This window comes from Myodes glareolus, chromosome 4 (assembly GCF_982192425.1).
Source record: "Myodes glareolus chromosome 4, mMyoGla1.1, whole genome shotgun sequence".
NCBI classification, from domain to species: Eukaryota; Metazoa; Chordata; class Mammalia; order Rodentia; family Cricetidae; genus Myodes; species Myodes glareolus.
Window position 1 is genome coordinate 89,254,953 of NC_142029.1, and position 17,258 is coordinate 89,272,210.

A 17,258-nucleotide genomic window follows, 5' to 3' on the forward strand; every position below is an offset into this window, starting at 1 on the left:
TCCTAATTATAAAGAATCATGGTTAGGTTTGGAGCTAGGGCTTTGTTAGGGATGGGACACTTGCCTGGCATGACTGAGGCCTGGGGAGAAACAAACTTAATTTCTGCCAATTTAGGATTTACAGAAATACTTTTTTCATCTGTAGATGTGTATAAAGATGTGGAAGAGGGAAGGGACCTAACACTTCTTATAGCAGTATTTTAATGTATTTTATACTTAAAATATGGTGTAATTAACCACCTCATCTGCTAGATTATTTGTGGTTGTTTGGTTATAGTAAACATCTTTGCATAATTTTATTTAGGATAGATTCTTAGAATTACTGAGGTAAATGTATGAAGCCATCCAGTCATATAATGAAGGTACTTTCCCTTGTATTTTCTGTACAGGCTCAGCTGCTTACTTTTCTTCCCCTCTTTTGTAGTTGGCCTCTATTACTGCTTTAGTAACCTGTCTGATGCCCGGATTTTCATCATCATGTATGGTGTGACCAGCATGTACTTCTCAGCTGTAATGGTGAGGAATTCCCTCAGTTATAGCCAAACTTTATCCCCGACTCTGTGGTGCTTTCTCATTTGTTCTTTTTTTTGCCTAGCTAAATTAAAAAAAAATATATTGGTGATTATGCAAAACATCCTGCTGTTGTTAATACTTATTTATAATAAACAGACACATTCTGTTTGTGGGGATCTAATTTTCTTGAGTTCATAACCCTGTGTTAGGCACTTTTATACTTTATTGAACCTGGAGCAGATTAAAGAAAAATATTTGCATGGAACTGGAGTTACAGGCAGTTGTGTGCCTCCTGATGTGGATGCTGGAAACCAAGTTCAGGTTCCTAGAAGAACCAGAAGTTTAGCCGCTACCACTCTCTAGCTCCTGGAGTAGATTATTTTTTTATTTTAAAGCCTTGAGAGTACTGTCTGTGCTTTGTTGTTAAGACAGAGAAAGATTTTATGTAAGGTACACTATTTTGAAACATTTTTTATTTTATTTATTTTTATGAGTATGTTTGTTTGAGTGTATATCTGTACACTACATGCATACTTGGCACCCTTGGAGTTCAGAAGAGGGAGTTGGATCCTCTGGGAGTGGACTATGTACTATGTCGGTGTAGGAAATTGACTCATGCTCCTAACTGACGGACCATCTCTCCAGCCCTTTTTATACTTTGCAAAATCAGAAACAGCAATTAAAAATGTATTTTAATTGGTTATGGTGGTATACACCTGTAATCCCAGCATTTGGGAAGTAGAACCATTAGTTCAAGAATGACCTAGTCAACATGGCTAGTCTCTATCTAGAAAAACAATATGGACAAAAATAAGTATATAAAAAAGTAAAAATTTGTTGAGAGGTATGGTGCATGCCTTTAATCCTAGTATTCAGGAATCAGAGGCAGGTGGATCTCTGAGTTCAAGGCCAATGTGGTTTACAAAGAAAGTTCCAGCCAGGATGGTCAGGACTATTTCACAGAGAAACCTGTCTCAAAAAACCAATAAAAAACAAAACAAAACAACAACAACAATAACAAAAACCCCCCAAATCAACAACAGCAAAACCCCAGTAAAAATTTTATATTATCATTCAGAACCTAGACACATTTAGATCTGCATCAGAGTTTGTTATTTATATTCATGTTTTTTGATACAAGGTCTTCTGTTTCTCCTGTTTTAATTATGTGTGTGTGTTGTGTGTTGGTATGTACATGTTAGTGAAGGTGCCATGGAAGCCAGAGCCAGGCTGTTGTCAGCCACCCCATGTGTGTGCTAGGAACTAAACTCAGTTCCTCTGCAAGAGTAGTAGATGAACTTAACCATTGAGTCATCTCTTCCACTCCAAAGATTATTATTTATTATGTTTATTATGTATATGTGTTTGTATGTATGCTATATGCTAGCAGGTACTTGCAGAGTCCAGAAGAGGACATCAGATCTCCTTGAGTTCCCTAACATGGGTATTGGGAACTGAACTTCAGTCTTAAGGATCATGTTCTTAAACTGCTGAGCCATATCTCCATGTATGTGTGTATATGTGTACTTACATATGTGCAGGTACAGGGTCCAGAAGAGGGTGACAGATCTGGAGTTCTAGGCAGTTGTGAACTGCCCAATGTGGGTTAACTTAGGTCCTCTAGAAGAGCAATATGTGCTTGGAAGCCATTGAGCCACCTCTCTAGTCCTGGCCTTGAACTTATTGATTCTCTTTTCTTAGCATTTGATAGCTGGAATTATAGATTTGCACAGCAACTGGCCCAACTGCAACAAAGTATAAGAAATACTTCTGTTATGCTAAAACTATGCTACATATTTTTTATTTTACTTTTGCTGAAGTAGAATATTTGTTGAAAATTGCTAAATTGATGTCATAGTCTTCCAATAAATTGAAGTCTTGTTAGTTGTGAAATACTGATTATACTGATCATGATTCTCTTTCCTTTTAGGTGCGTCTAATGCTGGTGTTGGCACCTGTTATGTGCATTCTTTCTGGCATTGGTGTCTCCCAGGTACTGTCCACATATATGAAGAATTTGGATATAAGTCGCCCAGACAAGAAGAGCAAGAAGCAACAGGATTCTACTTATCCTATTAAGAATGAGGTGAAATTTAAGTAACATGTTGGCTTGGGAAAATATGCATGCGTGTGTGTGTGTTTGAGAGGGATATTAGAGCAATGTCTTGGGTGGTCACAGTGAACTTGTGCAGCCTTACATATTTTGGTGTGTCATATTTGGTCGTAAGATGCTGTCTGTGTTTGGTTTACTGTACATTTCTTTCTTTAGGTGGCAAGTGGAATGATACTGGTCATGGCCTTTTTTCTTATCACCTACACTTTCCACTCAACCTGGGTAACCAGTGAAGCCTACTCTTCTCCCTCCATTGTACTGTCTGCTCGTGGTGGGGATGGCAGTAGGATCATTTTTGATGACTTCCGAGAAGCATATTATTGGCTACGTCACAATACTCCAGAGGTAAAAATTTGAGAGGAGTTGGATAGTCAGATCGTGGTGAAGACACTTGATATTGTGATAAATATGACCTCTTTTAGATGGCTAGGAACCTTAGAGAAATTAGAAATTTAGAAATTCAGTTTTTAATAAGCTTTAAAGGCCAACTATCATTGAAGACTGTCATCTAAAGTAGTGTTTCTCCACCTGTGGGTTGCGGCCCCTTTGACAAACATCTGTCTCCAAAAATACTTATATTGCAATTTCTAACAGTAGCAAAATTACAGTTGTAAAGTAGCAGCAAAAATAGTGATTGGGATCACCACAACATGAGAAACTGTATTAAAGAATTGAAGCATTAGAAAGTTTAAGAGTCATTGTTCTAGAGTATCTTAAATTCTAGATTCTATTTGAACTATTGATGTGGTAGTGGTTTTATTTTTTTATTTTTATTTTTTTAAATATTTATTTATTTATTTATTATATATACACACCGTGTTCTGCCTGAATGTGTGCCTGCAGGCCAGAAGAGGGCACCAGACCCCATTACAGATGGTTTTGAGCCACCCTGTGGTTGCTGGGAATTGAACTCATTACCTTTGGAAGAGCAGGCAATGCTCTTAACCTCTGAGCCATCTCTCCAGCCCTGGTAGTGGTTTTAATATAAGGTAGATTAAATGAGTTTCAAAAGAAGAAAATATTAATTATGTTTGCTATAAAAAAAGCAGAAACTAGAATAGACAGTTACCACCTAATAGTAATATTTAACATTGTAAGTTACGTCTTTTGAGGTTCTGAAGTGATTTTTTTTTTTCAGTAGCCATTGGAAACAGTATTTCTGAGTCAGATTTGCTAAAAGCCCAAACTAAGAAGTTTTTTAAAAGCAATATTGGGACTGAACCCAGAACCTTAGCGTGTGTTAATCACACACTCCACCACTGAGCTGTGTACTCAGCCCCCAAACTCTCTTTTAATCCTGCCATATTTTGTGGTTTGTGTTTTCCCTTCTACCTCTGCAATAATTTTATAATGCAATGTTTATAAATTTTATAATGATTTTATGTTATTAAGGGTCACTTATTAAAAATTACCTAATGACAGACGAGGAGTGTTGGCAGATGCCTTTAATCTTACATTGAGGATACAGAAGCAGGTGAGCCTCTGAGTTTGGGGCCAGCTTGATGTACATGGTGAGACCATATCTCTAAAGAAAAAAATTTAAATTACCTAGTGACACTAAAGTGTCTTAGCTGTACTACATAGTCCCCCATGCTTGCTTCAGAAATCTGGAAGTAGGGTATTTGGGAATGTTGGCTTGTATGTAATGTAAACTATTTCCTGACTGTATAAGTGGAGGAGCTGGTGCCCCAATTTTATCAATTTTATTTTCTTGTTAGGAGTACATTACTTTGTAAAGAAGTTGATTATTTAGGAAAGTCTTCCTTTCTATCAAAATGTCCTTCCATTCCTCTTAGCATGTTTTTCCCCCTGAGGCAGGGTTTCTCTGTGTAGTAGCTCTGGCTGTCCTGCAACTAGCTTTTGTAGACCAGACTGACCTCAAACTCACAGAGATCTGCCTGCCTCTGCCTCCAGAGTTCTGGGATTAAAGGTGTGCACCACCACCACCCGGTGGCATTTGGTTTATAAGAGCAGTGAGATAAACGATTTTCTGTATTCATTCTTGTTTTAGGATGCAAAAGTCATGTCATGGTGGGATTATGGCTACCAAATTACCGCAATGGCAAATCGGACAATTTTAGTGGATAATAACACATGGAATAATACTCATATTTCTCGAGTAGGGCAGGTAAGGTAAATAGGACCTTAGGGTGTCTGATATATGAGGTCTATTGGGAAATGTGTTGCTAGGAGAGGAAGTTGACTTGATTTTCTTTGAGCATTGTGCGTTTATTTTTTAGGCAATGGCATCCACAGAAGAAAAAGCGTATGAAATCATGAGGGAGCTTGATGTCAGCTATGTGCTCGTCATATTTGGAGGCCTCACTGGGTATTCCTCTGATGGTACTGTACCTGATATTGTTTCTGTCTGGGCACTGAAAGTGTAGTGAACCAGTTATTATTTTAATTTTATTTATTTATATTTGTTTTTGAGAGTCTCTTGTCCGCTGTTATCATTAGTCACTTACCATGAAAAGAAATATTGCTTATTGTCTTAGTTAGGGTTTCTGGTGGCTGTGATGAAACACTTATTTAAAGCAACCTGGGGAGGAGAACATTATTTTATCTTACAGGGAAAGGTACTCTATCTAGTCAGGAACATAGAGGTAGGAGCTGGTACAGAAGCCATGGAGGAATGTTGCTTACAGACTTGCTTCTTTTGGCTTGCTCGTCTGCTTTTTCGTAGGACCCAGAACCAGTCAGTCCCACCCTCAGTGAGCTGGGCTCTCCTCCACTAATCATCTGTCAAGAAAAAGCACCACAGACTTGCCCATGGGCCAGTGCTCTTAACTGCTAAGCCATCTCTCCGAGCTCCTGTAATACAGAATAATAAAAGCTAACCCAATAGAAAAGATAGTCTGTTAGTTACATATATAGATTTATATCAACCATGTAATTCAGCCAGTTGTTGAAATTGCAGAAATATTTATATGATGTATGTACTGTTCATTCTATTCTGGATAGATCTTTTTTGTTGTTGTTGTTTTTTTTTTTGGGGGGGGGGGAGGAGGATTTTCAAGAGTTTCTCAGTAACTATGGAGCCAATCCTGGAACTCGCTCTATAGACCTAGTTGGCCTCCAACTCATAGAGATCCTTCTGCCTTTGCCTCCCGAGTGCTGGGATTAAAGGTGTGTGCCACCACCGCCTGGCCTGTTGTGGGTAGTTTTAACTTGGTGTTCTTGTATATTCCTGTTCTAGGGTACAGGCACGCATCACTACCTTGAGCTTTTTTTGTTTGTTTTCAAACCAGGGTTTCTCTGTTTTGCCTTGGCTGGCTTGGAACTTACTCTGTTGACCATGCTGACCTTGAACTCACAAAGACCTGCATGTCTCTGCCTCCGGGGTTCTGAGAATAAAGGCGTGTGCCTCTACTACCGAGTCTGGGCCTTTTTTTTTTTTTTTTTTTATGGATTGTTTAAGTTCCTAATTTAGGCCTTATTTTGCATGACAGGCGCTTTACTGATTGAGCCACCTCCCCAGTCCCCTATTGTATCTATTTTGATGAACTCATTTACCAATGAGTGGAATTGTTAGTTTACAGGGTATGCATATTGTTTAGTTTAGATAGCACAAAGAAATCTCTACAATGGTTACACTAATTTATAATTCCAGTGTCTGTGTTTAAATTCTCAGTTGCTCTACAGTTTTGTCTGTACCTGAGTTTGTCTTTTTCATTTGGGCACGTTTGTTACGGTGATACAGATGTTTTATAATGAGGATGGGGAAACTACTTTTTTAACTTGTTTATTATGTAGGATTATAATTATGTGGTGAGGCTGGGTGGTTGTGGCACACGTCTTTAATCCCAGCATTTGGGAGGCAGAGGCAGGTGGATCTCTGTGAGTTCAGGGCCAGCCTGGTCTATAAGAACTAGTTCCAGGACAGTCAGGGCTATTATACAGAGAACCCCTGTCTCGAAAAACCAAAAAAAAAAAAAAAAAAAAAAAAAAAAAAAAAAAAAAAAAAAAAAAAAAAAGAATGTGAAAAAAATCAGATTTTGTTAAGTCAGAGTGCTGTTTACTAGCTAATTGTATGTAAAGAAAGACTTATTAGAAAAACAGGGAAAAACCTTGAACGTTCTTTGGAGGTGATGTCATATTTTTGAATTGTTGAAAGAATGATGATTTGGCAATAGTCTAATTGTTGGAACTAGTCTTGTTTTAAAGACAATAAAATACTTTTTAAGGACATTAAAAGTAATGCAGAATATTCAGTATCTAGCTCTACAAAAACATGCATGAGACAGTAATGAAAGACAGTCTCTCAAAACTGTATTACTAGAAGTTGTGAAAGTTTGAGAATTATTATTATTGTTGCTATTAACAATATTTATTCAATATTTATTCAGTATCAGCTGGGTCTGTTTGTGAAAACTTTCTGAATTTTAAAAGTCCCACCCCCACACTTATATGTGCCACAGGACAATCTCAGTCGTGTCTGATTTCGCTTCAGTTGCTCATTCCCAGCTCATCTTCAGTCTTTATTCTTACCTTTTCTTGGTTTTATTAAAAAATAAGTAGGGTAATGAATGATGGAGTATGGCTATGGCTGTAATCCTAGCATTACACATGCTGAGGCAGTAGGCTTGTGAATTTCAGGCCAGCCTGTGCTACATCCTGAGGTCTTACCTTAGAACAAATCAAACTGTCTAGGTTGGCCTTGAACTCTTCAGCACTTTTCAGTACTGAGATTATCGGCATAGGCAAGATGCTGTTTTCTAAAGCAATTAGCAGGTCTTTGGATAGACATTTTCTGTTGCTTTTTTATTTTTATCAGACAGGATCTCACTATGTAGACATGTCTGGCTTGGAACATCGCTATGTAGACTAGACTAGCCTTAAAGTAACAGAAATCCACCTGCCTGTGTCCCAAGTGCTAGGGTTACCACTACACCTGGCTTCTAGTTTTACTTTTTTTTTTTTGCTTTTTGGGACAGGGGTTTCTCTGTGTTACAGTCCTGGCCGTCCTGGAACTAGCTCTTGTAGACCAGGATGACCTTGAACTCACAGAGATTCACCTGCCTCAGCTCCTGAGTGCTGGGATTAAAGTCATGTTCCACTACTGGCTGGCTATTGGTTTTACTTTTTATTGAGTGCTTATGAAGGTTTAAAATAAAATATTTGATCATTAAGCAGATTCTTTTATATTAAAGGTTGATGCTGTGTAGCCCAGGCAGGCCTTAAATGCATGAAACTTCTCCCTCAGCCTCTCAGTGCTGGGAGTACAGACAGGCACCACTGTGCCTGGTTTCCACTGTGTATTATGCTCCTACAGCACGTCTGAAGTGATATTAACAGTATTGCAGCTGCTTACTTAAGTATTTGTAGCCACTCCTCGCAGTTAGTCCTTGATTTCTAGGAACACTTCCAGATGTGGCTGAAGACTGTACCAATAGCATTTAATTTCAGCCTTTAACAAGCCATTAATATCTAATAAAAGTTTTGTATTTTTAAGAAATAGTTTTGGTCACACACTATTTCTTGTTTTTGCAGAGGTAAATAATAACATTCCTTATTAGGAAATTGTGATGGAAATTTCCTTAGAAATAGTGATATTTTCATTGTGTTTCTTAGATCCTGCAGCTTTTCTGATTCAGCGGTTCTTTCCTTTTTCCTCTAGATATCAACAAGTTTCTTTGGATGGTCCGGATTGGAGGAAGCACAGACACAGGAAGACATATCAAGGAGAATGACTACTATACTCCAACAGGGGAATTCCGTGTGGATCGTGAGGGCTCTCCAGTGCTGCTCAACTGCCTTATGTACAAAATGTGTTACTACCGCTTTGGACAAGTCTACACAGAAGCCAGTGAGTGATTCATAATACTAACAATAGTGATAGCTAACACATACTGTGTTTTCTGGGTTCTGCTCTTAGTCTTTTTTAACTCATTTAGTCCAGGAGCCCAGGAAATAGAAACTAATCTTAATGCCATTTTATATATGAGGAAATTGAAATAACCAACAAGTAACTGAACTAGATAATATCACAAGATAGGATTCAAACTCAGTCTGCCTCTGAATTCTATTTTTTTTTTCCTGTCTTTTTATTTATTCATACATACTTACTTGTCTTCTGGCTTGTTGAAGCAGTAAGTCAGACAGCACTTGCCACAGTAATGTCTGTCAAAGTGGCTAGCCATGAAAACTCCAGCACCACATTCATCAGAAGGACACTCTTGACGAAGACTACTAATTTTGCCATTTTCATCCACCTTATAGTACTTCAGTACAGCCAACTTCACCTTCTTTCTCTTATGCTTGTTCTTCTTGGGAGTGGTGTAAGACTTCTTCTTCCTTTTCTTAGCACCACCACGAAGTCTCAACACCTGATGAAGGGTGGACTCCTTTTGGATGTTGTAGTCAGACAAAGTACGACCATCTTCCAGCTGCTTGCCAGCGAAGATCAGCCTCTGCTGATCAGGAGGAATTCCTTCCTTATCCTGGATCTTGGCCTTGACATTTTCTATAGTGTCCGAGAGGGTGATGGTTTTCCCCGTAAGGGTCTTCACGAAAATCTGCATCCTGGCGGTGCTGCCACCACAAATGGCGGATCGGAAAGCTGAATTCTATTCTTTGAAATATTATCTTTTGCTTGGGCGGTGGTGGCACACACCTTTAATCCCAGCATGTGGGAGGCAGAGACAGGTGGATCTCTATGAGTTCAAGTCCAGCCTGATCTACAGAGGGAGTTTCAGGACAGCCAGGGCTACATAGAGAAATCCTGTCTCGAAAAAAAAAACAAGCAAAAAATAAATTTATCTTTTTTTTTTTTTAATGAATGTCTCAATAAAGAATATTGCAGTGTGAGAAGGACTAAGGGAATAAAGAATACATTGAGAGTATTCCCTCAAGGAAGGGAGTATCCCTTCCCTTCCCTTCCCTTCCCTTCCCTTCCCTTCCCTTCCCTCCCCTCCCCTCCCCTCCCCTCCCCTCCCCTCCCCTCCCCTCCCCTCCCCTCCCCTCCCCTCCCCTCCCCTCTCCTCTCCCCTCTCCTCTCCCTTCTCCTTTCCTTCTCCTCCTCCTCCTCCTTCCCCCCCCCCCCCCCCCCCCCGAGACAGGGTTTCTCTGTAGCTTTGCAGTCTGTCCTGGAATTAACTCTTGCAGACCAGGCTGTCTTTGAACTCACCGAGATATGCCTGTCTCTGCCTCCCCGGTGCTAGAATTAAAAACATGTGCTACCACTGCCCAACCTTGATTTGCAATTTCTATCTAATGCTTTTTCTTGGAGACTCTAGTCAAAGTGCAGACTGAGGAATAGCAACCAGTGCAATAGAAAATTAATTTGCAGAAATTAACTCCTTAGGAAATTAATTTGCAGAATAGAAAGAAGTTTTCTCTCTTGTTGCTTTTAGAGCGTCCACCAGGTTTTGACCGTGTTCGAAATGCTGAGATTGGTAATAAAGACTTTGAGCTTGATGTCCTGGAGGAAGCATATACCACAGAACATTGGCTGGTCAGGATATACAAGGTGAGTAGATGCTGCCCATCTCGGAAAACTGTCCTCATTCTAGTATACAGTTTTCAAATAGGAATATTTTTAATGGCACATGGTTTCAAAGTAGCTTGTCATTTACTTGAAGTGTTAATTTTTTTAAATGTTGCATATGTTTTATTGTATAGACACAACTTTGTGGATTCTCTCTCTGCCTTTTTGTAATTCCCAAGATAGAATTCAGGGCATCAGTCTCATATGCAATTTCACCTGCTAAGCCATCTGGCCTGGCCAAAATGTTGCTAATTATATTTTGATTATTCTTAGAGAGGAGACATCCCAGCTGTCAGTTGTTATGCCCACATTTCTTTTTCTTTAAAAAACTTTTTTTACTACAGTTTTATATGTATGCTACATATAAGGACAGCTTGCAGGGCTTAGTTCTTTTATTGTAGGGATCCTGGAGGTCAACATCTAGTTTCCAGGATTGATGGCAAATGTTTTTGCCCACTGGATCATTTTCCCAGACCAATACTTTTTTCTTTCTTCTTTCTTTATGGTTTTTGGGACTAGGGTTTCAGGGTGCCAACCAGACTGGCGTTAATATTACTATTTACCCCAGGTTGGATTTAAACAGACCCCGTTTCCTCAGTCTCTGGAATGGTAGTATTATAGATGTCACCACTGTACTCGATTCAGCAGTATTGTTCTAGGTAGGGTTTGAAATAGCTTGGGGGTTGGGAGGAATGCATGTATTTGTGTTTTGAGATACGTTTTTTATTTTTTATTTTTTGATGAATTTCTGACACAACATCACGTGATGTCACATAGGAATGTGTTATATCTTTTACATGAGAAAAGGTTGAGCCAGATATAGCATATATGCCTTGTTGACTCAGGTTTCTGTCCTGCCCAGTTCCCGCAGTTGTTAAGTCCCAAAGAAATCACACAGAGGTCTACATTATCTATAAACTGATTGGCCTAGTATCTTAGGCTTCTTGTTAACTCTTATAACTTATATTAGCCCATAATTCTTATCTGTGTTAGCAACGTGGCTTGATACCTTTTTCGACGAGGCAGTCACATCTTGCTTGCTCTGTGTCTGACTTTCTCTCTGTCTGGGTGATGACTACAAACTGAAACTTCCTGCTTCCCAGAATTCTCATTGCTCTGCCTCTACTTCCTGCCTGGCTACTGGCCAATCAGTGTTTTATTAAACAAGTAAAAAAACAAATCTTTCTTTATAGGGTAAAACCATTGTCCCACAGCAATGCCTATTTCCCAGCACTAGGGAAACGTGCAGCGGAATTGAGTTTGAGACCAGCCTAGGCTACATAGCAAAACTCTGTAACAGTGGGAACAAAAAGAATGATTGAGGAATTTTGGTCACTGCCAAAGTTAGTCTATTTTGCTTCTTACAGGCTAAGTTGACGGTAGGTAGCCTCTGATCCATGCTTACTTATTCACATCGTCCAGCAGGCAGCAGAGTCTAGTGCAGTCCTTTCTGATCTGGACTACTAGGAGGTCTCTAATGTTGAACTTTGGGCACATACTAAACTCATGTTATTATGTTGCAGGTAAAGGACCTGGATAATCGAGGTTTGTCAAGGACATAAATGCCACATTGTACCCTGGTACGCTTCGCACTGAGCGCGTCGTATTGAGGACGCCGAAGATTTTTTTTTTTATAAGCAGTTTCTAAGAACAGAACCAGATGGGATTAGAATTGTCTGGAAGTTTTGCCCTGGACAGTATGGGTTGGGCCAAATCAAATGATTTTTATAATTCTGAACAGGTTACCAAATGAAATGTCATGGCTTTACTTTGGTCAATTAAAAGGGGGTATTTTTTTTTTTTTAATGTGCCTTATTTGTTTTGACTTAAATCGGCTGATTTGAGGATCACAGAAGTGAGTGGATGGAAGATCATATCCATGCTCTAGGTCCCCAGACAAACCAAATAGGAACACTGCTTTTTCTCTCTCCTAAGGACTAGCTCTGGTTCTACAAATATAAAAACTTTGTCACACTTTTTGATTTGTAGCACCCAGATACAGTGCTTTGCGTATAACGGGTGCTTAATAAATTTTTATCAACTGAGTAAATGCTCCTGGGACCAGCGGAGAGCTGTTTCTGAGCAGGGAAGACAGCGCTCTTGCTGTTAGGTTTGTGTTCTCGATGTCTATTTTTTTAGAAGACCTTTGGCTTTGTAAGGACAGAGAGTTGCTAAGTATGTCCGATCTCACCAGGGTTCTTTAAACTAGTGAGGGTTTTTCTAAGTAAAAATGCGACCCAAATGTGACTAATCCAGTAGTTTTTAAGATTCAGTGAAACATATTGCTCTGAGAGGAAGACGCTCCTTCAACTCTATCACGTACAGAGGTTGATGGTCAGTAGATGTTACTGGAATCAGAAAGTTTTCAGTACTTCACTCAATCTAAAACATAGTAAATGGCTATTTCCTCATTTCCTGGAGACTCCCCTAAATCTCTTGGTGTTCTCCACCATGAGCTTCTTCTGTTCTTAGTGCAAGTCTGCTGTGTTCATACACCACTTCAGGCTTGATTACCTGGTTTTGAAGCCCTTGCTAAGTTTCTAATTAGTATGTGGGAAGTGTTGCTACTAGCAGGCACCTAGAGATCATTGCTAGTCTGACTGTAAGAAAAGAGACTTTAAAAAGCATTTTTTACTTCAAAGCATAGAGGTCTCATAGTTATTTTTTGCCAGGATAACAGCTTTATGTTCAGTATAATAGAACATTTCATCATGTATTTTACGACGTAGGACATAATCACTGATGTATAGAAACTGTCTTAAAAAATTAGTTGTACTATTTAAGAAAACAGGAGGAATTATATGACTTTTAGATAATCAAGTCACATTGGTACTCAGTGCACATATGCCTAGGTGTACTTGTACCGAATGACCTCGAGCCAGTTTATGTACCATGTACTTTAACTGTGGTTGAAATTTAGATTTAACAGAAGATTTGGTTTCTTATATGTAAATATATTACTTGATTTATATACATAGTTACTGCCTTGTGGGAAAGGTTAATCTGAGATTTATCAATATAATTATATTACAGGTTATTAGTAAGCTTTCTCTATAGTAAAAATGGAATAACCCTTTTTCATATCATTTTGCTCTTGGGATTTTGATATTTTCTAGTTTACGCAAATTTTTTAAAAGATTGCTTTTATTTTTAGTTATAGCCCACTTAGTGTAAAAAATATCCATCTAAAAAACAATACAATTTGACACATATACCATCCCACACACCCATTGACTCCCCCGAAACTCCAGGCCCAGCTTATGCTGAACCTCCAATTGTTAACCTCCTGCCTGATCATTAGTAACTTGCTCTGTTATGTTTTGGTGTTGTGGTTTGATGTAGCATTGATTTTGGGTGTAGGAATAGGAGTTAGTAACTTTTTACCATCCCTATGTCAGTGGTTCTTAACTTGTGGGTCTTGACCCATTGGCAAACCTCTATCTCCAAAAATATATGCATTACTATTCATAACAGTAGCAAAATTACAGTTAGAAGTAACAACAAAAATAACTTTATGGTTGGGAAATCACCAAAACATGAAGAACTGTATATTTTATTTTTATTTATTATTATTAATTATTATTATTATTTTTGAGAGAGAATTTTGCAGTAGCTATGGAGCCAGTTTTGGAACTGGCTCTGTGGACCAGGCTGGCCTCAAACTCAGAGAGATCTGCCTGCCTCTGCCTCCTGAGTGCTGGGATTAAAGGCATGCACCACCACCACCTGACTGAAGAACAGTATTTTTATTATGTATATAGTATTCTCAGTACTCTACCTGTAGGCCAGAAGAGGGCACCAGATCTCATTACAGATGGTTGTGAGCCGCCATGTGGTTGTGGGAATTGAACTCAGGACCTTTTGGAAGAGCAGGCGGTGCTCTTAACCACTGAGCCATCTCTCCAGCAAGAACAGTATTTTTAAAGGGTCTCGAAATAAGAAGTTTAAGAACCACTGCCTTATATTTTGTGACACTGTTTTTACTATCATCTGTTATAGTTGCAATTACCTTTTACCTTCTGGCTATTAGTAGTTAAGATGTATTATATAGTGTTACTTTTTGACAGTTGCCTGTAGCTTAGGCTGGCTTTGAACTCAAGATATAGATGCTAGCTTTGATCACTTGATTGTGCCTCTCAGGTGTTGAGATTACAGATGTGGGCCACTATAGCCAGCTAGTTACTATTTTTTCTCTATAACTTGTTTTAGGAAGTACTTTACTTTTTTTTAGTGCTTGTTATAAATCTCTCCTACCCCCTCACCTCCCTAGCCAATTCTCTTTCATTTGTGCCTGTTTTCTCTTAATGTGTCAAATATATTTGTTAAGCAACATTTCCTCTTTTGAGACAGGGTCTTTTGCAGCTAGGGCTGGCTTTGAATTCCTGCTTCTCCTGCCTCTACTTGCCAAGTGCTGGGATTATAGGTATATGCCACCACACCTGATTACATTGTTTACTTTTTAAGAATGTCTTTTATTTTTCAGTTTGAATTGGTTAACTCTCCAACTTTGTTGAGTTGTATTATTTCACTGTGATATTTGTTAATCTTTTGCCTTTTTCATTGATTTGCCATTTCTAAGTATCTTACGAAAATATATAGGGCAAATAAATTTCTGGAGTTATTCTATACCATACTGAATGCATAGCTGTGTATAGAATTCCAGACTGTTAGTATTTTGCATTGTAAAGGCACTAGCCTATTGTTTTCTATTTTCCTAATGTTGAAAAATGCAGTTATTCTGATGAATATTTCTCTACTCTTTGCCCCAGACCCCTTTGTTGCATCTTTATTGTGGGTATCCACTGTCTTGGTACTGTGGATTTTCATGTGTGCATAGTCAAGTTTTTTCTGTTTTTTGAAAAAAAAAAACACTCTTAACATGTAGATTCTTCCAGCTATTTTTCTGATAGGGTTAATTAAAAAAAAATTTAAATGTCAGGCAACATAGTATGACACTTTAAATATTTACTTTTATTTTATGTGATTTGGTGTTTTACTTGCATATGTGTGTGTATTATGTGCATGCCTGGTGCCCACAGAGTCCAGAAGAAGGCATCAGATTTCTGGAACTGGAGTTACAGACATTTATGAGCGGCTGTGTGGGTGCTGGGAATTGGAAGAGCTGTCAGGGTCTTAACTGTTGACTCAAATCCCCTGGTAACATTACTTGAATGTGGGGCTTCCTGAGTCAATTTCCTAAAATTTTCAGTTGTTCTTTTATCTTTCATCTCCTGGGAGATTTCCTAAGCTGTATTTTCTCTCTCCTCCCTTTTTCCGTGTGTGTGTGTGTGTGTGTGTGTGTGTGTGTGTGTGTGTTGGTGTGTTGCATTGGGCCAAACCCAGGGCCCTGTGCATGCTACTAAGCACTCGGTCAGTGAGCTAATTTCTATCTCCAACCATGTTTTCAAGTATTTTATTTTTTTTTCCTTTCTGCTTTCTGTTTCTAAAGTTTTAAGACTTTTTGTTGTCTGACTGTCCCATTGTTTTGCTGCCTTTCCAATTAAAGACGTTCCCCAATTCTTGGCTGACATCTTTTATACTTCTGGGCGTAGAAAGGGAGTCTATCTGTGCTTGTGCTTTTCAGTGTACTGTGATCAGGCTGGGCTGCTGCACTGAGAAATCATTGATATTGGTGTTAGATTTTTTTTCTTCCATCCATAAAATCAAAGTTTGTATATCCTCTTATTTAAGGATATTGGCCAGACTGTCACCTTTCTGGAGTAAAGTAGGAAAAGAAAACTTAAAGGTTCAACTCTCAGTATGTACACTTAAACTTAATTGCCGTTTTCAGTAGTATAACCACTTTGTTTATGGGCTTACTCTACAAGCCAGCTTCTTTTTATTTACTCCCTGAAGTCTTATTACCAGTTTTAGGGAAGAGCTGTTCCTTGGTTACACAAGAGGAAGCGTGTAGAGGCTTGTTTCATAAATAGGTAGTCTTGAGACTGCCCCAGCTTGACCACCATATTTAGAGTTGCCTGGTGTCTTTTCAACTTGAGTATTCTGGGCTTCCCACAATGCAATTTAAGTCACTTTTCTGTACTTTAGGATTCATCTTTATTTTGTACTTATTAAATTTTATCTGCAGTAGACTTTCACATTTCCAAAATTTTCTCATACCCAGAAAGGAATAGAGGCAATTGCTTATGCCCCCCCCTTTAAAAGACCCTCTTAAGTATTCCTTACAGGACTTCAACCTTGAATTCCTGATCTGCCTTCAAGATCATAGGCAAGTGTTACAAAACCTGTCTTCTACTATTCTTTTGTAACTATTTTTAGTAAGTTTTATCATGGTTTTGGTTTGTGTGTGTGTAAATTTGCTTAGCTACTCTTGTGGCAATTTTCTTTGAATCTGTTTGGACACATTAAATTTGAGACAGTATTTCATTTAGCCGGGGTTGTCCTGGAGCTTTCTTTGTAGCCATTGTGACCCTGAACTGATCTGCCTCCATCTCCCTAGAGGCTAGTATAAGGTCATATATATAAGGTGGTATACATATATAAAATCACACATACACATAAATGAGCACTGATACTCTGCCTGAACCTAGTTTTTCCAGGTGATAACATTCCATTCAGGAATTTAGGAACCTCATGGGTCTTTTGATTTCAGAACGCAGACAGAAAATTACAAAGAAATGGGAAATGGCATAAAAACTTGTTTTCATCACGAGTCCTTTAATGTCATGGTTTAAAACTTCACATATAAACATTTGCAGGCATTTCACTCTTTGCTTCTGACAGATTTTGTGGAGATGCAAAGCCAACACAAAGTTTCAGTTTGTACCTAAGTCTTTCCCTGAGAATCACATTTCTCACTTTATTCCAGGCTTTCTGCATGCTTACCAAGTACTCTATGATTATGCTGCACGCCTAGCCCAGCTTCTCTTAATATTTATTATACTATTCTACCCAGCTCCTCTTTAAGACAGGATCATGTTCTTTGACTCAGGCTGACAAACCTGAAGCAGTCCCCCTGCTTCAGCCTTCCTTGGCTGAGATTACAAGCAAGTCACCACATAGTGCCTCTGGCTGGCTATCTCTTGCCTGAGGTTTCCAGTGTGGTATTAGAGGTGTGGGTCACCATGTTCGTTTAAGAATTAGAAAGCGAGTAAAACTATTCAAATGGTGTTCCTACAAACA

The 17,258-nt window shown here is 38.7% G+C and overlaps 1 protein-coding gene and 1 pseudogene across 2 annotated transcripts in view; one reads left to right on the forward strand and one right to left on the reverse strand.

Moving 5' to 3' along the window:
* Stt3a (STT3 oligosaccharyltransferase complex catalytic subunit A) overlaps window positions 1-11,917 on the forward strand; it is a 29,032-nt gene extending 17,115 nt beyond the window's left edge. For both annotated transcript variants that reach the window (XM_087905726.1, XM_087905727.1), the window contains exons 11-18: window positions 425-516; window positions 2,444-2,599; window positions 2,783-2,971; window positions 4,638-4,754; window positions 4,867-4,969; window positions 8,247-8,435; window positions 9,982-10,097; window positions 11,639-11,917. In XM_087905726.1, the coding sequence (XP_087761852.1) occupies window positions 425-516; window positions 2,444-2,599; window positions 2,783-2,971; window positions 4,638-4,754; window positions 4,867-4,969; window positions 8,247-8,435; window positions 9,982-10,097; window positions 11,639-11,677 (1,001 nt within the window). In that variant the 3' untranslated portion in view covers window positions 11,678-11,917. The remainder of the gene's footprint in view (window positions 1-424; window positions 517-2,443; window positions 2,600-2,782; window positions 2,972-4,637; window positions 4,755-4,866; window positions 4,970-8,246; window positions 8,436-9,981; window positions 10,098-11,638) is intronic.
* LOC148122375 (ubiquitin-ribosomal protein eS31 fusion protein pseudogene) lies at window positions 8,670-9,152 on the reverse strand (annotated as a pseudogene).
* Window positions 11,918-17,258: the final 5,341 nt, after the last annotated feature.